The sequence below is a fragment of the Molothrus aeneus genome, chromosome 1 (assembly GCF_037042795.1).
Source record: "Molothrus aeneus isolate 106 chromosome 1, BPBGC_Maene_1.0, whole genome shotgun sequence".
Taxonomy (NCBI): domain Eukaryota; kingdom Metazoa; phylum Chordata; class Aves; order Passeriformes; family Icteridae; genus Molothrus; species Molothrus aeneus.
This window is the reverse complement of record NC_089646.1, coordinates 54,770,438-54,797,575: the sequence shown is the minus strand read 5'-3', so window position 1 is coordinate 54,797,575 and position 27,138 is coordinate 54,770,438. Positions and strand designations below refer to the sequence as shown.

General features: G+C 38.0%; 1 protein-coding gene across 1 annotated transcript in view; it reads left to right on the top strand.

Annotated features, from left to right (window-relative positions):
* Positions 1-9,631: 9,631 nt before the first annotated feature.
* Positions 9,632-27,138, top strand: part of POU6F2 (POU class 6 homeobox 2) — a 311,850-nt gene continuing 294,343 nt past the window's right edge. Inside the window, exon 1 of the mRNA XM_066544767.1 lies at positions 9,632-9,736. Coding sequence (XP_066400864.1) covers positions 9,632-9,736 — 105 coding nt within the window. The remainder of the gene's footprint in view (positions 9,737-27,138) is intronic.

Here is a 27,138-nt window from a genome sequence, read left to right as displayed (position 1 = left end):
TGTAAAAATCCTGTATCACGTGTGTGTAGCCATATTTGTGCACCTGAAACCTTTCATTAAAGAATTGCTTTTTATCTTTCTGCTCTTAATATTGTTTGGAAAGTTTTTATTTTTTGATTCTAGGCAACACTCACTTTAACCTTTCTGAGAGATATTTGCCTACGTCTATATGTGGGAAGATGTTCTTACCTAAAGCCCTGTCAAGTCTCCTTTTTCTTTAAGATTTAGTAGTTGGACTACTAAAAGATTAAGTGAGGTACGATTATTGTAATTTTGTATTGTCCTTTTTTTGGTGCCAAAATTGGTGTGTACCTTCAGACTGTGTGAATAAGGGCATTTATACCAAAGACAGTCTTTTGGTTGTGGTGATGCCAGAGATGAGAGAGTTTTTGTTCCCTCTGCATGAACTTTGCAGGGATGTAAAGAGCATGTGTGGTTTCACCACCATTCCTCACCAATGCATCAAGGGACACTTGCTAGGGCACTGTTTATGGAAGTTGTTTTTTAGAAAAAGGTCACAAATGTTTTTGTGTTCTATACGACATTTTTCCTTGCACTTCAATAACTCTTTTCACCCTTTAGTCTTCATTCTTGATCCCTTTCTTGGAGATGGTCATAATCCTATCTGTCTTTGTATTGCTCCTCCCAGTCATCATTTTTCTTCTTTAGGCACTCCATGCCCAGAAATAACCATCTTAATCTTTGTCTGCATTCATTACAGATGGAATTTGTCTCTTTAGAACATGAGGAATGTGAAATATCCATAGTGGTACAGGTGAGCTCTCACCAGGGCTTTACACAATAGTTGCTTTTCTCATCTGACACAAAGGAATGCTTTTTCCTGTATCCCATTCATGACTTATAGTCACCCCGTGATCTACTCATGCCTTCCAGAGCATTTGCCTCCTCCGATGTCTTCAGACTGGACCAGAAACTTGTGTCACTCCACCTGATATGGTGGTACCTATTTCTACCGTGCAGTTCCTCATGCAGGAGTGTTTATTGATGTAGGGAATGTCTTTTCTGTCAGAGCTTCAGCTGGTGGGGAGGATGGAGGCTGTAGAACTACACCATAAGATAAAACTTTTCTTCCTCATGGGTGCCATGAAATCCAGAATATGAGGTGGACAAGGAAACCTAAATTCTTGAACAATGGTTTTTGCAATCTGAATTCAAAAGGCCTGACCATGAACTTCCCTGTTTCCTATACTTGATGACAGCAAAGCATGAAGGCTGGAGCCCCCTTAATGCATCTCTCAGGCTCCACCCATGAGTAACCTGCTGGAGTCCAGCTCCACACAGTCACAACCAGATCCAGCCTCCGCCGGCCAGCTGAGCCATGGACAAGGCGTGTGTGTGGGCTCTGAACACAGGGCTGGTGGTGTCAGTCCAGCTCCTTTCAGAACTGGTGTCTGCCTCTTAAAAGAGGAAATATTCATGGCTGGCATTAACTGAGTTTCCATTGGGAAGTTTCATGGGAGAAAGTGCTCAGTCCAGGCACTACAACAGACCAAATCTTGGTGGGTCAGTGAGATGCATTTCATGTTCCTGCTGTCTTTGGGGATACACTTTACTCTCCTGGAGCATAAATAAAGCTTGCTGATGAACTTTAAAATGAATTCTGCAGCTGTGTAATGAAAAGGAAGGTTGTTGCTGACATGGATAAGGAGGTGGCTGGATAGGTGGGCATCCAACACCAAAAGGCAGTTGCCTCTCTTTAGAGGCTGTACATGCCTGGAGGAGAGATGTCAAGAAGGATTGAAGAGTTTGCTTTTTATATGCCCACTTGAAACCATCGTGATTGTCAGTGTGGTGAAATGACTAATGATATCATTCAGACACAAAGAAACTTATTTTCTTTTTTAATTATTGGATGAAAATATAAAAAACAGTCTTCTAGTATACACATGGTTATGAGTTTGCAAAACTGGTGCGATGAGTGCATAAAGTTGCCAGAACATATCTGTTCACCTGAAGAATCTTTAAATATAGCTGCAGAGAGCTGCCATCCTGGATGGACCACTCAGCCTAAGTCTTAGCTTGTCTCCAGCCCTGACTCCTGGATGGACCTGGGACCCATGATACAGCCCTGTCTCCAGGTCTGTTTCCAGCTGTATCTCTTGCTAGTCTCCCTGGCGAGCCCCTGGATCTGGCTCATTCCCTCTATCAGAGGGTCTTTTTAGAACAGATTACTAGCTGCTGGCTCTGCCTGTCTGGACCAGAGCCTACGGGATGGTGCCCTGTTGATGGGGGCATGGGCCCTGGTCAGCACAGCTCCCCACCTGTGCCAAAGTCAGCAGTAGCTCCTGACTTGCCTGCCTTCAGTGAGCAGCAGGCACTTGCTGCTCCCTGGCAGTCTCCTTGCATAACTTCATCCTGAAACATTTTGCAATTAAGGTATTTCCTAAGCCAAAGGGTGTCAAACTATTCATCAACCCATCAGCTGATTGCCCTCCATGAACTTATCCTGCCTCACCATGTAAGCTTCTGGTTGACACATGGCCAAACTGTAGACCACAAACTGATCCTCAGCAGGTGTCTGAGCATAAAAGTCTGGCAAAGAGTCATAAACATCTTAAAGGAAAAATTGCGAGCAAAACTTAAATATAGGTTTTTCTATTAACCGCATTTATAATAAATGTCATCACTCATTGACTTTCCCCATGAATAAGCAAATAGCACAATTTACTGATAAATGAAACAAACTCAGGAACAATTAGTACATAACACCCCTTTCAGTGGCTCAAACCTATCACATTTTCTCTCCTGATTCTGTGTAATATACAGCAGGATATAAAGTCTGTAACCAAATTTCATGAACTGACAATCAGAAGATCAAATATTTCTCACTGAGACGCGTCCTAATGTAATGCCAGGAAGTACATCTCTGTATGTAGTATACCTTTATTTGATACAGGAAATATTCAAACATCATCTACAGTGCTTGGAGCAAGAGAAGCAGAGGTATATCGGTACATAATTTTATTTGGGCTTTTTAATTTTTTTTCCATGGAAGAGAGGCATCTACTTAGGAGCTGGGAATCTGAGGCATATGTAGTGTATAGGAAATGTGTGCTTTCACTGTCACTACACTCCCCTTCTGTCACATCCACCTCCACTCATTTTCTTGTCTCTTGTGATGCTGTCACTTTATTGTGTTGTGTTGAAGTGGAAGTAGCACCTATGCAAGATGAGCAATTTACAGCTCAAGTAAATAAAAGCAAATATACCAGTGAACAAGAAGTTAATCATCATCACACACACTGTGAAACCATCTGGTTTTCCCTGTTGGTGTGTGTGCTGGTGTCGCAGACATTTTTTATGAAAAATCATTTCCTTAGGATTTTTCCTCCTGAGAAGCTGAGAGGCCTCAGGAACAAAATGTAAACGTTGATTATCTGCTTCTGTGGAATGCAACAGGTGGATCTTTGATTAGCCCATGTTGGTTGTTTCTAATTAATGGCCAATCACAGCCCAGCTGGCTTGGACAGAGAGCCCAAGCCACAAACCTTTGTTATCATTCTTTCCTATTCTATTCTTAGCTAGCCTTCTGATGAAATCCTTTCTTCTATTATTTTAGTATAGTTTTAATGTAATATATATCATAAAATAATAAATCAAGCCTTCTGAAACATGGAGTCAGATCCTCGTCTCTTCCCTCAACCTGAGACCCCTGTGAACACCGTCACATGCTGGTTTAAAACCCAGCAAGAAAATTAAACCCACTCAAGCTGCCCCCTTTTCCCCATCCTATTTCAAAAGTGGAGAAAACACTAGGAGACGTTTTAGGATGAAATCACAATTTACTGAGAAATCACAATTTACTGAATAATCACAATAACCACAACAATATTGATAAAAGAAGGTACTCAGCTGGACTCCGCTCTGTGCCACCACTGCTCTCTCCCTTTTCTTTTTCTTGCAGCGGCATCTCAGGCTTGCTGGTTCTGTCTTTCAGCACTAAACCAGAAAACTCACCACTCAGAGGAACAGGAAAGAGACTGCTGGCGGCAGAAAGGGGCCAGTTCTGCCAGGCTGGCCCTGAAACCTGCACATCCTCTCCCCTAAGCTAGGTGAAAGATGATAATCCTTCCATTTCTGGCCTTGGCTTCCTCCTGCTGAAACCATGCCTCTGCCATGATGTGGGTGGTATGGAATTAAATGCTGCTAGAAGCTCCACCCCTTTGCTCTATAACAATGACAGCATGGTAAGAACATTAACTCTGAAGAGTTATATAGTTACTGATATGACTCATTAATACATTCTATTACTCAATTAACAGAAAAATATGCCTTATTTTTTATGTTACTAATGTCCTTGACATGTTCTATATCCTGCCAAAGATTTTGGAAAAGTTTTGGAAAAAGATTATTCCGTTCACAGTAAGGATCATATTTTTTAGTTCACCCAAATATGGTCTGTTCTTCACATGGTGTAAATCTCCATTATTGGATATGCTATACCCACATGGTGATAATCTCCATTATTATCCATGGTATATCCAATAAGTGAGAGGTCTTAAAAAACCCATTGCACCAGATACTGCAGAAAACACCATGAGACATGAAGAATGTGATTTTATTAGAATGCTGGAGTTGGGAATATACCTGGGAAGTATATTCTTAAACCTTACCCAGTCAATATTACCCTTTCTTGCTAATCCCTCCTCCCTCTCAACATGTTTTTCCTCCACAATTCAATTTCACCTGAGAGGTGTGAGTCCTCTGATTAGCTAGATTCTATCATCCTTGGTGTAATCACCTCTCATCACTTAGCATAGGAGTAGAGGAGGAAGGTGCTGTCTCTTCACTATGTAGTTTACTATGGAAAAAGAATCCCTTTCCCATTTCCTAGATTTTAATTTTATATAAATTCCAGTTGAATCAGAAAACTGAAAGATCTGTTGAACATTTTTCCTCCCTAAAACACAAAAATAGGTTTTCAATCAAACCAGCTTCTTAGAGCTAGAGGGAAAGAGGGAGAATTTATTTCTACATTTCCAAAGATACAAAGTGTTAGAGCAAGTCCCTTTTCTCTAAAATAACAAGAAAAAGAAAGTTTTTTGCAGATGTTTTCTTTAGAGAGTGAAGGATACACACTGAGGGAAAACCATTCCACTGGCTGTACAGAAAGGAGTATAATGTAGATTATGCCTTGTTCTAGCAATTTAGGCACAGAAACATCTTTTCCTGAATTTCCTTTACATGATACAGGAAGAGAAGGAAGTGTCATTCTTGAAGTGAGTATGTGCCAGTAGCTTGGTTTTTGAAAAATGGAGCTCTGGGGCAGTGGGAGGAAACCCAGAAATTATACATTAATGAAATCTGGATGAGGAGAAATTAGAAGTGTCAGAGGTTTTCTTAATAGCAGAATTCCCTCTGAAATATAAAAGTGATTAGCCAAAATGGGCTTGCAGAGGCAGGATCTGTAATCCATTGCTGTCTCTTAATACAAAACAATTATTTTGGAATTAGCAAAATTCAGCAGAAGTTTGCTCATACAGAAACCCCACTCACATATCCATGAAAATTAAGATGCAAAATGCCACATACTGTCAGTTTGGCAAAGATGGCTAGAGAGAGTGAGAGAGGAAGGAAGTCATTGACAATTTAGAATTTGATTTGTTCATTTTCGAAGAGGGCTAGACTGGGACTTGTGTGTTTAAGGGGTGAGTAAAGGGCCTGTAGTGTGAGGTACGACAGCTTGTTCTGACAGTGCCCTGCATCTGTCACTCGAGAAAAGAGGAAAAAGAGTCCCCCTAGTGTACCAATGCTGTAAGCAGGAGTGTCTTGCTCAATTCACTAAATCTGCTGCAAGTTCTGCTATGGCATGTAATCAAGTGCCTAAAGGTATTTTAGTAAAGCCCGGGGCTCTGTTGATCACAAGGCTTCTAGTTCAGGATGGAAAAAAAACAATAGACAATCATAAATAATGAGCATTTTAAAATGACCATGTGTTTTAACACATTTTAGCTATGAAGTAATTGGGTTTTGCATTGCTGTATAATTCTAAATACTAGGTTTTGCCACCCAGGAAACTTATATTCTCCTGGAAAACAGGAAAGAAATTATTTTATACAGTAATACTTTTTTCACAAGTTCTTAGCTGTGTATCTGTGAGGTAAAATCAAGCACATTATTCTATTAAAAAGTACCTTTTTTAAATTATTGTTTCAATTAAACAGGGAAAGTCTACTGCGGTTAAAGGTACTCAGTTTTACACTTTCCCTGGCTGCCAGAAATCCAGTGTGCAACTCAAAACACAGGCATTTTACCACTTTGAATTTGCACATTGAATTAAGTGATAAATCAGCCTCCTCCCTGTGTAAGCCCTCTCTCAATGATTTTAGGTACAGTAATGCAAACCTTTGTGGCAGGTGCTGAAGGGGAATGCATGTAGGAAGGCATAGCTGCCATAGATAGCTGTGACTCCGTAACTATTTTCCTCTCAGGTATGCTGAAGTAGAGCCATGGATAAAAAGTTTCAAAGGAGAACAGAAGGTCTCTGTTGGAGATGCAGCACAGCTGGTTGGTAAGCAGTATTTGTCATTCTGTCTTTCAGTAATTTTCCACAAGATGCTTGTGCTAGAGCAAACCTGGCAACTCAAGTTCCCCTTTGCACCCTGCTCTCCATCTGAGTCTGCCCTGTGGCAAATTAGGCACTATCTTGCTCTCTCACCTTTTTGACTGCTGACAGGAGAGCTAAATCACCTTTCCAGCAGCAAAGGAAGTGTGTGTTTTCAGGCGAGGGAGTGAGTAGGGAGAGTGGGAGATGTTAGGGAGATAATTCCTCAGAGTAAGTAAAAAGACAAAGTGGGACCCACACCTTTCAGGAGATGGCCAGTGGAAGGCCTGAAGGATGAGAAGCAAAGATGAAACAGTGCTCAGGGATCAGCTGTGCTGCCCCTACAGACATGATCAGGTAGATTTGGCTGAGGGAAAAGGTCTCCAGCTCCTCAGAGGTAAGGGCAGCTCCAGCAGCAGCACAGGAGGCTCTTGCAGCTGTTCAGATTAACAATGGTGCTGTAAATTATGCAGAGGCATTAACTGCAGGGATTTTGTTTTACATTTTAGATAGTAGATTGGCATTTCCTGGAAGTGTAGGTTAATTATAGTAAAAAGAGAGGTAGCATATATCTCACTCTGGGAGGAGGGAGCTCTTTCAGCTCTGCTGGTGTTGTGTGCAAGCCACTGGTTGCTTAATGGTATGTAAGGGTGCAGCAGACTTGTGTGCATACAACACTGTGCTTATTTCTGTTCTGTAACAAATGTCTCTGTCAGTGTCTCCACTAATAAAAACCTCGCAGTGCTAATTACCAGGTTTAGTTAAATGAGTTAAAGGAATTTGAAAGGTGTTTGTGCATACCCACTGCAGAAAGGCTTCTCCTGAAGAAAAACTGTAAAATGGACATCCTTAACATTTCTTTCAAATTCATGTGTAGTATTTGATTTTAGCGTGTCTGTTTTCCTGGAGACAGCTGAGGCAATCTCCTCTACTCACTCACCCACTTACCAGTTGTACTTTGAATTGCTTGTGATGATATGGATGTTGATTATGGCCTTCACAATACTGCCTGGTTTTTCCATAGAATTGTCCTGGATGAAGAGACGCAGCAAATTCTCAGCTGACCAGAAGGCAGCCCAAGGTAATAGTTCAGTGTATTTTCTTTCATGAGTAAGAAGCAGATAAGATTTCAGCTCAAATGGTGCATTTTATTTATATTTATAAATGAAATGCATAGCAAATGTTGGAAACAACATTTCAGGTACTCCTTCCTCCTCCTTCCAGAGGCAATATTTCATTGTTAATATTGTATATCTTTCTAAAAATGCTTGATTTGAAAACTTTGTTATGCTAAAATATTTTGTTGTCCTAGGAACACTTCTGGGTCCCCATGCATCTACATGTGAATTGTTCTTATTTCTAATTTTTAAAATATGTATCAAAATTTCCTCATGTGAATTGTTCTTATTTCTAATTTTTAAAATATGTATCAAAATTTCCTAAGTTTTTTCTTAACATTTAAAAAAATAATTGTATTATAAAAACTCAAAAACTGGATATTCCCTGCCTATCTCACTCCCTCAACACACATTTCATTTGTTCTATACTTACATGCGTATGCACATACATACACACATATATATGCATACACACATATATGCTCATATACATGCACTTCATCACATTCCAAACACTTCTGGATGTTGAATCTTGAAATTCTGTAGTAGGAGACTGGCAAGTGCCTACAATTAGAATATGGTTGATATTCGCACATTTCATTGACCATAAAAGCTAAGATCAATATTTTCAATGCCTTTAAAAATGAAATAATAATGTCAAAATATTGCCAGGAACTTACTGAAATGAAAAGGGTGTATTAGGTTAAGCATAGAGACTAGACTGGGGTTTTTTCTGCATTTTTGCTTCTGACGTCCTTTAGAAAGTGTGTTGTTTGCACTACTAACTGAAATGCAATTTGAGGAGGATAGAAAGATGCACTAATATTTATATGAAGCTGTAATACAGCAAAAAGTATATGGGCTGTTATTCTACTATATTGCCGGAGGACTGTATTGATCTTCAAAGGGTTAAAGTGCTACGAGGTTACATTAATGTCACCCTTCAGCAATCACTGGCCAATAAGGTATCAGCAATCAATGCTACAGCATGTCGTGCAGGACACTCAGTTTTTGGAGACAAGTGGGTGATATATTTTGACAAGAATAAAAAATAGGCTTGGAAATTCTTGCAAATCTTAACTCAGAGGGGGAGATACATGAAACAAACTGCTTCCATTCAAAAAAATGGTAATGTTTGCCTTCCTAAGTAACAACATTTTATGTCAGTTCAGTGGAGCAGTGAATGAACCAAAATTCTGCTAACCTTTAAAATGGAAAGGATTCTGTAAGTAGGATTTACATAGTCTGAATATTTAATATTTGGAGTGCTCATCACAGCTCACATAAACTAATACTTAAATATATATTTCCAGTAAAGAAAACATTTGACTTCTGGTGGAGTAAAGCAGTGAGATGCTTTGACTTGTGAGTACAGACACAGGTTTCTCAGCTCCTGCTTCTTTTTTTCCTGTTAGAAATTTTTTTCCATCGAGTTCTCATAATCTCTGCAAATCCAAAGATGGCAACACAAGCCACTTCACTTTGACACAAAAGAAACTTAAAGAAAAAAAAAATCAAGAACTCAAAAAGATATGAAGTAGAAGGATAAAGGTGGGGGAACAAAATTAGAGGCTGCAAGAGGACGCAAGGGGTTAAAGTTCTGACCACTGTCTGCATATATAAAATCATATCACCTTATCTGAAAAGTTTAGGCTCTAAAGAAAACACTCAGTTTAAAATACCTTTTAGGTATATTAAATCTTTAGGCTGAAGATTACAGCAAGTGTTTTCTCTTTGGTGAGTAGCTGTTTGTCTCACTTTATTTACTTGGTATTGGGTATTTGTCAATGTCATTTCATATCTGCAGAAAATTCATACGTTCTATGGAAGTATGTATGTGTGTGAGAGTGCTGAAGGTCACATGACTATTTCATCCTATTTGGTGGAGCAGCTTGACTTTTTTCCCTTGCTTTTGGTGATGGTTGTGAGTGCAGAAGTTGATTGACAGATGCATGCCAGAAACCCCCATTCTCCTTTTCAAAGACTACATATGATGGATTGCGATCTTTCAGCTCAGCAGGACACAGGGACCATGCAAGCTGTAATTGGTCAGGTATGGAGTCAGCCATTTCTCAACTCCCCTTTTATTTTTTTTTTTTTCACAAGGGTCTAACCATATGATTCACATAATTCATATTTACAGTACCATCTTTCTATCTGTATCTTCAGCTACCAGCGAGTGTAGTACTGAAAGTGAGAAAGGCAAAAGAAACACAATAATCTGGCCAGGAAATCACTAGAAAAAACTAAATTACCATCCTTTTCTTCTAATAAACCCCATTTCAGCCTGAGCTTTATCAAATCAATGTATTTATTAATTTGCTGTTTTATTTTGTTTAAATATGCTGAAGTAGAAGAACCGAGGAGTGAAAGTGTTATGTTTGCTGGGGAGTTGCTTTCTATTTGTAATGCTGTTCCTTATTTTTATATTGACTGTATTCCTGTGCTAGATGCTGTGGCTTTTATTTTTTATTTTTATTTTTTCCTCTTATACTCCTAATCCAGATAATGTGTGATTGAGCCTGGTAAATGTAGTAGTCTTTGCTGCTGCAGAGGGGCAGCCTGCAAATTAAACACTGCCACAATCTGAAAGGTCCAGGTGGTCTGCTCGTGCTTCCTAATGCAATCCAGCACAACAGCTTTAATAAACAGCTCTATTTAGTTCTCCCTCCCTGTATCCAGGGAAGTGAACTGGGGCTGCTGTGATGAAATGCCAGAAGAATATCTCTCAAAGGCCTCACAAGCTGATTTTTAGAGCTTTTCCGTTTTGTCGTCTTTGTCTTCCAAATGGGTCAGTGAGTCCTTCTCTTTCTGTTTTGTGATTTCTGATAAGTCTGTAGTTTTTATATGTGTGATTTAACCATGCTGTTTTGAGCTTTAGCCAGAAGAGAGAAAAATCATTGTCTTTTCATTTGCTTCAAATAATAACCTGAAGTGGGGAAAGAAATTATTTTGTTCTGATGAGCAGGGAGGGCTGTTTTCCTGTGAAAGCAGTCAGAGTCAGATGAGGGTGCCTGTTTTTCTTCTTCTAACAAAATTTTAAGTGCTCAACAATTTCTCATTAACCACTGACTTGTAAATCATTCTCTGGTAAAGGGTATTTTTTGAACTCTCAAAAGTTTGTGTTTTTTTGCATATGTTTCCAGTACAGTGAACGCATGCTGCTGAAATGATGACATAGTATTTGTTTTCTATATGTTGATGTAATGGTAGAAAAATTCTCATTCTATACATTGTTTTCATCTAAATTACGGCAAAGCACTGAAGTCCCTCAAAGCACATGGTTTATTAATACCATCGTACATAGTAATGCATTTTTGGGTGGAAAATGTCAAATATGTAATGCCATGTTTACCACAGACTTTTATTGCTTTAAATATTTTAAAAATAGAAGATACATTTTTTATTAAAAATCCTCCAAACATTCACAGCTTTCTATTAGGCTGGCTTATACCTAAAAAGTGGGGCATGCTTGCCAGTACTACATTGTGGAAAAATAAGTATTTTAGACTGTGTTAGTTACCTTTTTGGTTAACTTGTTCAGTCTTACAGAAATATATTTAATGATTCTAAGGGAGATACAATGGCAAGGTTTTGAGCAAGTGCTCTTGACAGAAAATCTACCCTGAAATCTTTATAAATCTAAAAGCTTGTAATATCTTTTTAATGTAAATTTTGTTTTCAAATTTAAGAAAGTGTAAGTTAGCTATTTTATGTTTAAGGCTTGCCAACTCTCAAAAAGTGGTTTTGAGGCTGGAAATGGTAGAAGGATTTTTTTTTATGTGTGTAACATTCCATATTTCATGAATGAAAAAAGTTCAGTGAATGTCTGGAAAAATGTTTATATCATGTGTTTGTGTATTTCATTTCCTAAAATTAATAGCAAGAGCATGTACTTAAAAGAAAAATAAATTTATGCATTTTAGGTGATGAACTGCTGTGGGTTTTCTGTGCTAGACTTTATAGATGTTATTTTTCTGAAACTTACTGTCTTAGGTGCTGCAAACATTTTTTTCAGATCAGCATGTGTGCATATTTACATTTCATATATATAAGTGTGCACATCAAAATAGGTTCATAAATCCACAAAATTTTCAAGTATGTTTTTGTTTTGATTAATTGTCCAATGTTTGGTTGTTATTAGCTATGTGCTAAGATAGGAAAAAAAGTTTAATTTTTTTTTCTGATAAATTATGCATTTTCTGGTTGTATAATAAAGGAGTTAGTTAAAATGTGGGAATCTCAGGGCAATCAGTATAATTAACATACTTTGCTGAAAATAGACACGGACTTTCTGTAAGTACTTTAAGAAAAAATAACTATCAAAAGGCAAGCCCTGTGGCAGAAAATCTTTCCGTATTGTAAGTCTCTATTTTGTATTGATAGTTAAGGTTTGCATATTTAGTAGTTGCATAGTTTTAGAAGAGGCATTTATTTCCTGACAGTATTAGAAAAAGTTATTGAAAGTCTTTGTTAACTTTCAAACCCCTAAACCCAAAAAATTGGATAAATATATATAATTTGGCCTTTTTATATCAGCACTGTATTTTTTTTCTGCCATGACAATTTTTTTTTTTACTAATCCTGCAGATGTAGCTCTAATTTCAATCTTGTTTACTGCTAATGGAATGTGAACTCGCCTAATTAAAAATCCAAACTATACACGTATAGCTGATGCAATGGAGATCAGACACAGTAGCAGATTTTTGTAGTTCAAGCATTAGTCTGTGTATGACACAAATGGAATAGGAGGAGCATACCAATTTAAAGGCATTTTCAACACCAAGTACTTGTTCATCATTAAATGCATTTTTTACCTTTTTTAAAAAAAAATCTAGATTTCAACTGTCTTTAACCACCAGTCCACAGTAATTCCCACTGGTGATGGCAATGGTGTGCAGAGTGCTACAACTCTGACTGCTACCCAGCACCTGGGTGTACTGGGTCCAGGGTGCAGAATTGCTTGTGAGCCTTCCCTCTGGATTTTTCCTCCCCCAAGCAAGCAATAAAACACCCAAGTACTCTGAAGAACAACCTCCTTGCCTTGTGTGTCAAGATCTAGAAGCTCATTGCTCATTGTGATTTTGATTCATAACTGGAGTGTTTGGCATGAAACCCTGATCCCTGCCAGCAATAGTGTGTAGCATCCTTTCTTGCATGCCAAACCACAATATCCATTATTTCTTCAATTGTGTTTTGCTCTCATAGAAACTATTAGCTGGATTTTCATGCCATATTAGCTGTATATCCTGAGCCCATCTGAATGAACAGATAATTAAATGTCATCTAATTATTCCAATAACATTGTAATTTTTCTGCCTTGCATGCTTTCTAAAACCTCTACTATACCTTTTTCTTATTCTTTTTTCTCTCCATCTTTTTTTTTTCTCCTCAGACCTGAGCTTGTGAGTGACAGGTTAGTTCATCAGCATTACAGCCCTCCTGTTTTTGTCTCATCTCATGCAGACAGGTCACTGTGTCCAATCACCCTTCTGGCTCTGCTGTCCCCAGGGGAGCCCAGGCCAGCCTGCCATCTTGATCCACCGGCCTGAGGGCCCAGGCTGGCTGCACATTTCTGTGTTCACTGGTTCTATACTAAAGTGGGAAAGGGGAGGGGAGCAGCTTAAATTAGATCTCTGTATATTGAGAGGAAGTAAATTAGGTAACATTCTTCTTCAAATAAGCCTGTGTTTGCAGTTATTACTGCTATGTTTGAGTTCTCTTTCTACAGGTTTAGCATGTATTTCTACAGGTTTAGCATGTATTTAAGTGGTATCCTCCATATGATCTCACCATGTAGTAAATGCTATTTATGCAAGGATAAACATGGTCTTTTCCCACAGAGAGCTCTCTAAAACCCAGTTTATGAATCTGATACATTGCTGCAGCCAGTGTGGGTCTTTCTGTTCTGTTTCATTTTGTTGCCTTTTTAAATTTTTTTTTGTGTTCTTCCTCATGATTAACCACAATACAACATGTTTCAGAGAAACCATTCTTTTTGCAACTTTTGGTCACCTTTCAGAAGTTTAATCTGTTGTCAGTGTTGATTTTATAATGCAGACTAATATGTATCCAGGAGTTTAATTTTTACAAAATGAAGATCAGATCTATAATGTTATTTTGTCTTGAGCAATCTCTACATGATTTTTCTTATAGCAGTAGAGAAGTTCTTTTTCTCTTGGAATATCGGTTTCCAGCTCTAATCTAATATAAAGAATTGCCTATAACATAAACAAACAGAAAATAACCTTATGTAAAACTAGGACCCACTTTTGTAAGACAGCAAGGAATTGTGCCATTTTGTCTGCAGTTTGGGACAAATCCTGTTCTTTCAAGTTAGAATTAGACCCATCACTGTAAGAATAACTACTTGCATAAGTAAGGCCAGACTACATGTCCCCTTGGCAGCTCATTGTGTATCCAGAACAAAAACTGTGGTCCTTTACTGTCACCAGCAGTGGTTTTCTGCAGCTCAGGACTGTGAGAGAGAGACTTATGGACAGGTACCCATTGACTGTTTTTTTTTTTCAGTAGTAGAGAGACAATGTAAACAGTAAGAAATATGTTTGAAAAAGTCATACTTTTTAATATTTATGAACACACTGGTACTCTAATAATGAAGCATTCCATCTTTGGAGAAACCCACTATTGTATACACTCTCTAGAATATTGTGTCCTTAAGAATTATTATTGTAAGGAGATGCAGGAATGTGGCTGTAATATTTTACAGTATTTGTTGTAGAGGACTTTGAATCTTGTTAATTTAATATATGTAAATTCTTTGGTCCTAGGCCTGGATTCCAGCAAAAGAATGCATTTTTCTGTTGACTTTTGTTTTTACAGCAGAAAATATGAATTTTTATCATTTTGATTCATACTTTAAAAGATTTTTCTTCTTTTCACACCAAAATTGGATTTTAATTGAAATCAGCTTTCTAAAACATATTTAGTAATTTTCTCTGATTTTCTTTTTTCTGTTCTGTACTACTGTGTGGTTTCATCTGTGGGTCAGGGCAGCCAATTAAGAGGTCAAATCTTAAAAAGCTGTGATTTGTACTCTGTGTATATTCACTATATTCTAATTGTAAGAGAAAAATGAAGTATGTCAGATGACCTTTAAATTACTGGACAAGTGACACTCCTTCAGTGATGTAGATTATTATCTTTTGACAATGCATTTACATTCAAGTACCTCTGTTATGTTTCCTAGATTCCAGACTGATAAACTAAATATCAGTCTGGCCCACTTTTGTGTGTACAGTGCATAGAAGTGACTGCTGAGCCTCTTATCTTACAGTGACCTGTAGCTGTAACAAGACTTTTATTTTTCTTCTCTGATCTTAACTGCAACTCAAATGGAAGAAAATAAAAGGACAATCAAAGAGAAACTGTATACAGCACTTTCAACATTAGATGAAGATATGGCAAAATATTATTTTTTCCTGTGATTTACATCATTCAGCAACATTAATAATGTAGGTTTTCATTCTGAAATTCAAAAGATGGAAGAACCTCAGATCAGGCAATTTTGAATATGTGCATGTTTATCTCTCATTAAACTTAACTAGACTTAAGCATGTACTTATAAGTTGGTCAGCAAATCACTTAAGCCCATAAGAAGTCTGCAATTGCTAAAGCTTCAAGTGCAGAGAATGATACTGAATTCAATGGGGCTCCTCATATATATAGCAATTGGCAGGATCTTGTCCGACAAGCCTATTGTGTTACTGCTAATAAATATAACAAAGTCTGGCTTAAATGCTAACTAAATAATTGTTATGCAAACTGTTTTACAATTAGAACTGGCTATTAGGAATAAAGACAGTAACCCAAGGGTCTTGAACACTTACTTTTTGAGGGTATCAGGGCTACAGGTAAACAGACTGTCACTTCAGGGGTTTTGTTTCAATGTGGGCTTCAAAACCTCTGTGATGTGTAGTACTTTCTCTTCAAAAGAGAAATATTAGTTGATGTTTGCCACTGATGATTCTCTGTTGACTGGTAGTGCTGTTCTATAGTAGTGCTTTATCTAACTGTTAGATCAAAAGAAAATTTTGAAGATCAAGGGACTGTTCAAAATTTCTAGCCATTATTAAAAGAGGTAGTGGGAGAAAGCTTCGTAAAGAAAAGGTTGGGGAAGAAAGAAGGGATGCAAAAATCTTTATTTCAAGCAATCTTTATATGGTGAACTATATAAATTAAATTTTCTTAAGTTGTTTAGAATAGTTTTTGTAGTTACTGATAAGCCTGTTTTTTCTATTTTTGTATCTATATTTGTATATGCCATACATATAACAAAACTATCTCCAACAAACTTTTACTCACATGAGTAATAGTAATTGATACTGTTTAGTGACTCAAAGTTGGATAAATTATTTTCAGAGATGAGGGCCTCATAAATTCATCTTGCTCTCTGCTGTAGATGTACAGCTGTCTCATGTCCTTTGCACATGCGAATGAGGATTTACAGGGCAGAACTCTGATAGCTGTTCTTGTCAAAACACGTAGGTCTTGTCTTAGTGGGCTTTTCTGTGCCACCTTCCTCTACAAGAAATCAAATAATTTGACAAGCAGTGTTACAAAATCACAATTGAGAGAGTAATTTTGACCCTGTGATATATCTAGTGAGTGGTATCTTAAGTGCTTGCTAAATATGACCTATTCCCAAAGGTGGCTCATTCCAGGGTGGGGTTCTGAATCCACAAATGGGGAAAGGCATTGTGAAGGGAAATAGGACCTAAAGCAAAAGAAAAAAAAAGTTAAAATGAAACTTAGTGCTATTTCAGTAGTTGATTCCATGGAGTAGCTTTTATTTTGTAAGTTGATAGCATTTTCAGGGAACTTGGACTCATGCGTGTTTGGATGACACAATCCAGCTATGGAACAGCACTTCCAAAAAGGAACTATTACAGGGACAAGTAAAGGATGAAAGTGTTTTTTAACTACCCCCTGCTATGGAAACAAGTTTCAAGAAACAGAAAATAACAGAACATGAGTTTTTTGCAAGCAAACTAGTGAAAGTCATGTTAATAGTATTATACAACTGCTGTTAGACATATTGTAAGTAATGCTTCTGTATCAGAATGTTGCACTTTTCACTAAACTGTTTACATGTCTAACTGCTTTTTCACTTATAAATCCAACTTATGGAGCTCTAATGCAGTTTTTACTTGAGCCTTTCTTTTGTTTCAAGTGCAATGAAGTTTTACTGGAATAAAAAACAGATGGCTTTAGCCCACTCCTACAAGACATCCTCTTTTTGGGGGGGAAATAAATAGCTAAACATAGATTTGCAACACAGACTAAGACTTAAACAACAATATCAATGACCAGAATGTTTCATATCCTTGCTTCAAACTTATGAATTAAAATCACATTGTCTCCCATCAGTGGCAAAGTAGCATCCACTTTCATTTTTCTTAGTATATCACATTAAAGGCTGTCATTGTTTTGGGGTTTTTTAATTATAACAATGGAGAAATGTGCCTAATCATTACTGAATATGCCTTTAAAAAAATAAAAAGAGCTAAAGATGCAAATAATTCTGATAATGGTTAAGTCTGGTATTTCCAAGACACTGTCATTGGGTCAATAACTTTTGCTACTAGAACCAGATGCTGCCAAGTGCTGAATTTGTCTGGAGTCCTGGACCTCCCCCTGGCTTTGTTAGCAGGACACTGTTCCAATGAAATAAAATAATCTGGAATAAAGAAGAATTATGCTGCTATAGGAAACCAACAGTTATTGCAAGATTGCTGGCTATTAAATCTTACCTTCTCTTCACTGTGCCCATTCCCTTCTGTGTACAAAATGTGCTTCACGTATTTCAAATGGATTATACAAAGCAGAAATATTACCTCATTTGTATAATTCTAATATTTTGGAAGAAAGGTTAAAAGTTGTGGCAAATGTAAAAGTGGTTTCTAATGTGGAAGGATAAAGCAGAAAATATCAAACTCATTTTGCTTAGTGTCAGTCATGATGATTTATCATTATAGTCAGGGCAAACTATGGTCTTGGAGTAGAAACAATTTTGTCCATTAAAAGGGAAAAAAAAACAACTCCAAAACCCAGAATGTTCCAGTTTGATTCTTATGTCCTTAGGGTTGCAATATTGAATTCAGAATTGGGGAAGCTTAATCTTGCAGCCAGATTTGACAAGATGCTGGTCAAGCAGCAGGCAGAAGTGATGGTTTGTGTGTTGTAATGCCCATGGTGGGAAATAAAGAAAGAAAACAAGATTTTTCCAAAAGTCTGTGTGCAGTATTCACCACCTGCTCCAGCTTGTCACCAAAGTAGGCAAGAAAACTTTTTGTGTGCAAGTTGGTGAGCAACACTTGCAATTTCAAAGCCTGACAGATGACAAATTTAGAGTGCTCTAAAACAGCATGTGAAGGGTTTACAATAACTCTGAACACAGCTGTTTGTTTGTTTGTTTGTTTGTTTTGGTGATATTGCTTATTTAAAGGGTAATCATGGAACCATTTGAGCACATCCATAAGTATCCCCACAATTTATTGGGAAAGCTCACATGAGAAGCACATTGTGCATTAGACAGTGTAATGCTAAAGGCTTGGATCTCTTCTGGTTGCAAGAGGATATAGACATGCACTGCTGGAAAAAAAATGCCAGTTCTCCATCTCCACTCAGTAAATCCTGGGGAGTAGAAATCTCTGTGTGTGTGTGCGTTAGGGTGTGTAGCCAAAAACCTGGAGGCTGAAACTGAAATTGGCAGGTTTGGAAAATAAGAGCTGAATTTTGAATAGTTAAGCAACAACACAAAATAAGCTGAAGATTGGAGTTTCTTCCCATAAATATATTGCTTTCAGTTTATTTTTGAAGTTCATGCTGGATTTTAGCAAGAAGAGAAATTTAGGGTTGCCCCTTGACTAGGCATTTAGAGTGACTCTGTAATGAATTTTAACCCAAGAGGCACTGTGGATATTCAGCAAACCTTTGTTCTACTCTGCTCATGTCCTTATGCTAGACCCATCACTGTAGTTATTAGATCTCAAAGATTACATTCTTTGATCTAGTGCTTTTTAAATCCTTAAACCACGGTTTATTTATTTAAAAGGTTATATCTAGCATTGGATTGGATTGTAAAGTACCCTTTGACTCTCATGAAGGACACAGAAGAAACAGATGCTTCTGAGGGCGTATTTCCTTCTGATCATGAAGTACCACAGCATTTTATTGAATTAAGAACTGCACAAAGATCTGTGCTTTTAACCTGGTCAGTGTGCTGAGAATTTTTTTATCTCCAAGATATCATGATGTCAATAATTTCTGATACAACAAACATTAAGGTATATAGGTGAATTTCAGTTACTCTTTTAATTAAAAAAAAGCTGCAAAGTAGCCTCATATTTCCCTAAGAATATAAATAAAAGCACACTAAATTTCAAACAGACGTTTAACATGAGCATGTTCAGGATGGGTTCTTGGGGGTTTCTTTTCTATCTGATATTTACCAGGATTCATCAGAAGTAAATCTGTGGAGCTAAACAGTTACATTTGGACAAACAGGATCACCAGCAGCCTCTAAGTTTCTTCTGTCAAATTCAGAAGCCTTTACATGAGCAAATTTAGGAGTGTAGTCTACAATGTTTGAACAATTAGTGATTCCTAAGATAACTAGAAAGAAGGCACAGAAAGAAAAAGAGAAGAACACTAAAATTAAACCCAGTGTGCCCCATCCTGACTGATATTAATTATACTCTCTCCAAAGTGATCTTTTTATTTTTTTCCCAATCAGTGCTGCAAGGCAAATGGTAAAATTTTTTATGTGTTTTCCCTTAATTTTGGAAAAACAAGACTGGAATTGGCATCTGAAAATAAAAATTTCACTAAAAAAATGGTGATTATTTTTTTGTTTTTATAATGCTTGTGTTTGGTTATTTATCTTTTTTTGAGAAGTTCAAGCACTGGAGATAGTAGCCTAATTCTACTTTATACTGGGATCTCTTTATACCATCTGGAAGTACAAAACAGCTGTAAAGTGGGTTGTAAGAGTAATTTATTTATGTGTACTTTAAAGTTCTTTTTTATTTCCATGAATGGTAGAAACCCATCTTGAGGTAAGTAGGGATAGAGTCCAAACAAATAGATTAGAATTTCCATTTTTTTCGGATGGAAATGAAAAAGGGATAGGTGGAAATCAGACTGGGGAAAAGAGGAAGGAGAAAGCCTTATTTAGTTAGAAACAGATATCCATTAACAGACAAGGTGAAAGGTCCAAGTCCTGTTTTATTGGTCTCCATCTATATCTTTGCTGGCAGTGATGAAAATATGAAAGGGAGGGAAGAGAGCACTACTCAAACCATAATAGTCAGAGCTGCTTTCTCAATCAATTTGGTTTTAAAATGAGTATGCTTAAAACAAAAGGCTTAATCTAGTTCTCCCTTTTTTCTTTTTTTTTTTCTTTTTTTTTTTTTACCCTGTGGGCTGCAGTGTTGCTTGCTGTGACTTTTGACAAAGATCTGTCTTTCCAGAGCATTATTCAGTTAGTTTATTTGGATTAGGGAAAAGGAAAACAAGTTAAATTCATAGGAATTAATGTCAATTAAATTCCCTCTTTCTATACTTTCTATTGTAAGTTGCATACTTCAATTGATAAATAAAAACAGCAAAGAGAAAAAAGCAAAGCCCAGAATGACAGTTATGCTAATGAGGAATACCTTAAAATTAGTCAGATATGGGAAAAAATATTAAAATAGCAATTTTGGCATTGAAACAAGAGTTTCCTTTGAAATTTTGAGGAGCTTCCTACTCCATTTTATTTCATAATCCCTTTTAAATGGGAACATAGGAGACTTAAGGGATTCTGTGAAGTTGTGAGATATTTCTCTCTTTGCTTCCCCATTTTGTGAGAGCCTAAGGGAAAAATATTGGCAGAACTTGTAGAACCTTCTATAATTGAAGTAGCCCAGTATTTCCTATTTTAGGACCTTTGCTGCTGTTCTTAGTATTTCCACCTGGTTGGCTAACTCTTCCTAAGTACTTTTAAAGGAAATTTCTGCTAAAATACTTCAGTGGTTCCCAAGGAAGATATAGAAATATTGTGTATTTTTTCTCATTTTAAAAATATGTCATAATTAAGAGCAAAATTAAGATAATGTGGTGAGGAGCAGGAAAATTGGGCTTGACATGTCTCTTCAGGTATCCTGTGACAAGCCATGCTTGGTTATATTCCAAGCCTTTGAGAAATGTAGTTGGCAGATGTTTACTTTGGAACTCTAAATAGCTACATCCCCTAAAAATTCACAGAAAAGGGAACCTCAGGAAGGAGCCTCCAAAAATCACCTGCATATGGACAGGATCAGCTTATCCGAGTCACATCTGACAGGTATTTGTATAAGTGCTTCCTGAAAAGCTCCATCCAATTCCAAACTCCATGAGCACCAATTTATTAGTATCTTTGTCCTATTGATTGCACCAAGTAAAGCCCATATCTTCTCACCTCTTTTAGGAGCATCAGATTATTTCTGCCCCCCTTGAAATACTAGCATCCCACTATACCTGTTGTGGGAAATGGCAGAGGTGACACCAGGGACCCTTTACTTTTCTGTGTACTCAATGACCATATTCATGGGGAATGGAAAAAAGAGAATGTGTGACTCAAATGAAGACAGGACAAGAGCCAGGGAAGATGAAAGATATGGAGTGAAAAAATAAATGCAGAAGTAGTCAACCTCTAGTAGGACTAGAGAGTGACAAGGCATGGGGAAGTAGGAGCCTGAAGAGTGGATCCAAGAGAGGTTTGGAACTATGAGGGACAGTAGGGAAGAGGACTTGCCTGTGTGTGGGCAAACTTAGATGAAAGGAACAACTGAAAGAGGACTGGACCTGGTTAGGGATAAAGACAGAAATAGAAAACCCATGGGGCGTGTCCCTTGCTTCTCAGAAATTTCTGCTGGCAAATCTCACTGGCAAAATTTCTCAGTTCTTTAAAACATATAAATCTACACATACAAAGTGTGGAAAACAGTATTTCTACTGTAAAGCAAGATAATTCAAATAATTTGTTTTGCTTGTAAATATACATAATAATGACCCTTTAATTACATAAACAACTATATCGTTTATGTAACACCTTCACAGATTAGGTTCTTTTAGCATGACTTCTTTCTTAATATTATAGTTGATATATACTGTTATTTTGCTCCCTAGAAATTGTGGGAAGTTTATGTATGTATGTATGTATGTGAATATACATACACATACATACCCATGTATATATTTATTCTGGGCCAAATATGACTAAAAAAGTCTTATTCTATTTTAAAGGGAGAGTTGTTGTCTTTGCATGATTTTAAAAGATTAAAGAAGATAATTTTTAAATGAAAAGTAACTTTGACTAAAGCACTAAAACTGTCCTGCTTATAAAATGTCAAACTGGAAGGTATGGGCTTCTATTCCTCTTTCATATGAATGGTAGGATTAAAAGTTCTAACACAGCTGAATTTTCATTTTGAATGAAAAATTTCCCACAGATCTTGCCATAACTATTTCCAACAGACAAAATCTATCAATTTACCCAGTAGTTTTTTCTAGAATAGTGACTGACGTCTAGATTTTTGAATATATATAGACACTGGTGTTTGCACAAAGTAGACACATTAAGCCCCCATAATAGGTGATACTTGGCTCTTGATTCTCCACTGACTCAACTACTTATTTGCAATGTTAAAAATGGAAGCATTGCAAAACAAAGGGCTTGTTTCCACTCTAAGTGTTAAATACAGTCCCTTTACTGCAAAGTAAAAGCTCTAGGTTCCTATGGAGAAATAACATTGGATTTGAACAGATATAATTGCTACTATCAGCAACTTGAAGTCACTTTAATTCCTATACTACACCAATTTTATCTCTGACAGGAGGGATAATTTTCTGAAACTTATTTAGCTTCTCTTGAGCATTATTTACAATTGTGACTATAATCTCATGATTTAGTAAGAGAATGTCACCATGCTGAAGGAGAACTGGGAATAGGTATCTGATACACACAAGGGTGATGTGCAAAGGGGAAATAGTAACTGCCAACATGGGGGTGTGAAAAAGGTGGGGCTAGAAGAAAGCCGGAGACGCAGTGTGGAAGGAGGTCATGGCAGTTAGAGAATAGGTGTTTTGGTAAGGTTTAAAAATTGAGTTATTTTTCTAATAAGTTTTTTATGGTTTTATATATTGAACTAATTGTAATAATGACTCAGAAAGGTCAAAAGATTAGGACTAGCAGCCAGGATTACATGGTGGCCGAGAGCTGTGTGAAACAGTTGTGTACAAGAAAACTGTGGATAATAAAACTACATCCATGTTATATTCTTTCTCTTCACCTTCATCCATTTAGCATCTGCTCAGATACAAGTTCAGGGGCCCATCTTACAAGGCATCAGCAAACCAGGCTTGTGGTAGTGGTGCAGCAAGAACTGAGAAAAGCGTAAAACCGGGGCTCAATTCCATCACGTTCCTGTTCTGTATCAGTACATTACAAAGCTTTTAGCTGTTGCAAAATTAATGTTAATTAAAAATTCCATTTTTATTCCTTAACTGAAGGTAGACTGGCACAGATATTGTCTGGTGCCAAATCTGGGCCCAGAGTGTTTCAGATAAAGTTTACAAAACCAAGAACAAGCCTATGAGGCTGTCTCTAGATGTGACTTACATCCAAACCTGTTCTGTTAGCAGAGATGTTGCTGGCCATGGTATCAATGCCTCCCTCAATGTGATTCAATTATTTTTTTGAAGTTGCTTTTCTAAAAGACAGTTTATTTCTTGATCAGTATCTTTCTGCTTTGAATCGGCTTCAGTTTGGTTAATGCCACCTTGGACACTCACTGTATCTGCAGGTGTCTCCAGTATGAGCATAGAAGGATAAAGCATAGGAGGATAAAGTATATATTTTATCCCCTCCTTTCATTATTTCATCTCTTCCCTTCAGGCTAAAGAAAGAAAAGAATAATTATAATTTTATTAATTTTTACTAAAATAATACTTTTTCCCCTCACAAATGATCTGATAAGAATAGGATTTGTTGGGAAGCTCACATCAGTATCTGAGGTGTGTAGGTGTATAACTGAGTCACTTTATGTTGCAGTCTCATGTCAGAAAATATTTGGGTAACCATTGTTAAAAGATTGTTATTTCTTTCTGAATTGATTCCCAAATCAGTGTAATGAAATACAGATCAAAGATCCATGAAAAAGAGACGTCCTCTTCTCCAGCATGTAAGAGTGTGGGAAGACTGTGGCCAGCAGGTCAAGGGAGGTGATCTTTCCACTCTACAGTCCCTAGTAAAGCCACATCTGGACTGCTGTATCCAGTTCTGGGCTCCCCAGTACAAGAAAGACAAGAAGAGGGTTCAGCAGAGAGCCACAAAGATAATTAGAGGTCTGGAACATCTCTCTTATGAGGAGACACTGTGGAAGCTGGGCCTGATGCATAGAAATATCTCAAAGGAACTTGCCAAGAGGATGGTGCCAGACTCTTCCATGGTGTTCAGTGGCAGGACAAGGAGTGATGGCCATAAACTAAACCACAAAAATTTCCACCTCAACATGAAGAAGAATTTCTTTATATTGAGGGTGGCAGAGCACTGGAACAAGCTGCCCAGGGAGATTGTGGAGTCTCTCTCCCACCTCAATGCATTCCTGTGTAAGCTGTCTTGGCAGAGTGCTGCACAAGATGATCTACAGAGGTTCCTTCCAAACGTAAACATTCTGTAATTCTGTGGTTCTCTGTGTAGTTCAAGCTTGGAAAAAAGTGTGTGATTCATTTGTCTTAGTTTTGGTAGAGTCTTTCTCATGGATTATGGTTTAAAGGCTGAACCACAACCACAGCAATCCCCCTGCAACAAACCAACTGGTTTTTGATAGGTGGAAAACTTTTCTTCAAAGAGGAAAGACAGATAACAGGTGAAAAAGTAGGACATTATTTGAGAGCTTTGAAAGCTTTTTCTAAAAGAGGGAACAAAGAAATAATTATTCTGCCATTATTCATGTAGGTATGAGTGTAATATTTTTCGTATTGGGTTATTTTTCTCAACAGCCTGATGAAGGTTTTGACATTTAAGCTGCAAATATGAGAAAGCTATATGCATTCTCAAACCTCAGCTTTCATACTACAGCTTCATACTATGAGATTCCTTTAAGGCTAAATAAATCACAGGCAAAAACTGGATGAATTTGAGAGTCTATCCTTTGCTGTGGTTAATCAAGTATTGCATTACAGTATTGCTAACAAGCTTTCTTCTCAACAGAATGTGTATTGGTCTTACTACGATACTCTCTACTTGTAGAAGACTTCTGTATTGAAGAGGCTTATGCTTGAATAGTATTATGTCAGTGTGTATGTCTTAAAGAATCTGCACCAGTGCTGCCTCAACCTTGAGTTGTGTGTGCAGTTTAGATGACCACAATATAAAAAAGACATGAAGCTATTAGAAAGCATCCAGAGGAGGGTATATTGGGTTTACATGGCCAAGCTTTGGTTGTGGGGAGGCTACAGGGGTGGCTTCTGTGAGGAGCTGCTAGAAGATTCTTCCATGTCTGGCAGAGCCAGTCCCTGGTATCTCCAAAGATGGATGTGCCACTAGTTAAGGCTGGGATAATTAGAGATGATGGAAACACAGGACACCTCTGTGATTACAGATTTAAAAGGAAAGAAAAAAAAAAAGAGTTACTGTGCAGAAGTAATTGCAGCCACGGAAGACTGGAGTGAGAATATGTGAGGAGGACAAATTTGCAGACACCAAGGTCAGTGGAGAAGGAGAAGGAGATGGTGCTCCAGGCACTGGAGCTAGGATTCCCCTGCTGCCTGTGGTGCAGACCATGGTGAAACAGCCATGCCCCTGCAGCCCATGGAGGACCAAGGGGATGCAGAGATCCACATGCAAGCCATGGAGGAGCCCATGCCAGAGCAGGTGGATGCCAGAGAGGAGACTGTGACCCTGTGGGAGGCCCATGAGAGAGAGAAGCCCACTCTGGAATAGCCTGTCCTTCAAGAACTACACCCTGTGGAAGAGTGACCCATGCTGCAGCAGTTTGAGGAGGACTGTGGGATGGGCTCACATTACAGCAGTTCACAGGGAGCTGCTGCCCAGGAGATAGATTTATGTTGGAGAAGTTAATGGAGAATTATTTCGCATGAGAGGAACCCCATGCTGGAGCAGAGGGAAGACTCCTCTCCTTAGCAGCAGAAAAAACAATGGAACTGACCATAACCCCCATTCCCTGTTTCTATGCCACTGGGGAAGGAGGTAGAAGAGCTGGGAAGGAGGGAGGGGTGGGGCAAAGGTGCTTCTAAGGTTTTATTTTATTTCCAATTGTTCTGCTCTGATCTTCTTAAAAATAAATTCATCTTTTATCTTTAATTCTAGCCTGTTTTGCCCATGGTGGTATTTAGTGACAGGTCTCTCCCAGTCCTTGTCTCAACTCATGAACCTTTCATTATATTTTCTCTACTCTGTCCAGCTGCAGAGGGGAGTGAGAGAGTGGCTTTGGTGGGTGCCTGGCATCCAGCCATCATCAACCCACCACAGAGGGCCATGAAAATGGTGAAGGGCCTTGAGGGGAAGCCATATGAGGAGTGCCTGAGGTCACTTGGTCTGTTCAGCCTGGAGGAGAATGAGGGGAGACCTCATTGCACTCTTCAACATCCTCACAGGGGGAAGCAGAGGGGCGGGAACTGATCTCTTCACTCTCATGAACAGTGAGAGGACTTGAGGAAATTGCCTCAAGCTGAGCAAGAGGGGATTTAGGTTAGATATCAGGAAAGGATTCTTCACCCAGTTGGACACTGGAACAGGCTCCCCAGGGAAGAGGTCACAGCACCAAGACACATCTCAAGAGGCATTTGTACAACACTTTCAGGCACATGGTGTGACTCTTGGTGCTGTTCAGTACAGGGCCAGGAGATGGACTTGATGATCCTGATGGGTCATCATGATCCTGATCCTTACAAATCACCTGTTTTTATGAATTTCTCTGCAGTGTACTTATATGTCCTGAAGTGTTTTACAAATGCAACATTCCTCTGCTTCTGAGCCCTTCAGTTACCTGTAAGATGAAATGGAAAAATATGGAGTTGAGCCTAGCAATTTTAAGTGGCAGTGTGTATATGGAAGTAAAGAACGTGTTGCCAGTGGAGTTTAAAGGATTGCATCAATTCCAGTGTGGAGCTTGGGCAGGATATCAGAAGTGCTTGGAGACTTCCATTGTCCTCTGATAGCCCAAAAGGTGAAAAAAATGTAGTTCTATAGATGCAAGTGTGCAGACTGCTTTTTCACTGTGTTTCTCATTTAGAGAATAGATCACAGATGCTAATGTGTGCTTGCAAACATAGCTTCTGATACCCCTAATCTCTTCTGCATTTTTGTGTTTCTGCCAGGTGCTATTTCCAGTCTAGAAGATTGTGCTCTTTCCGTTGTTTTTCAAGTATTACCCCTTTGCAGGGGTA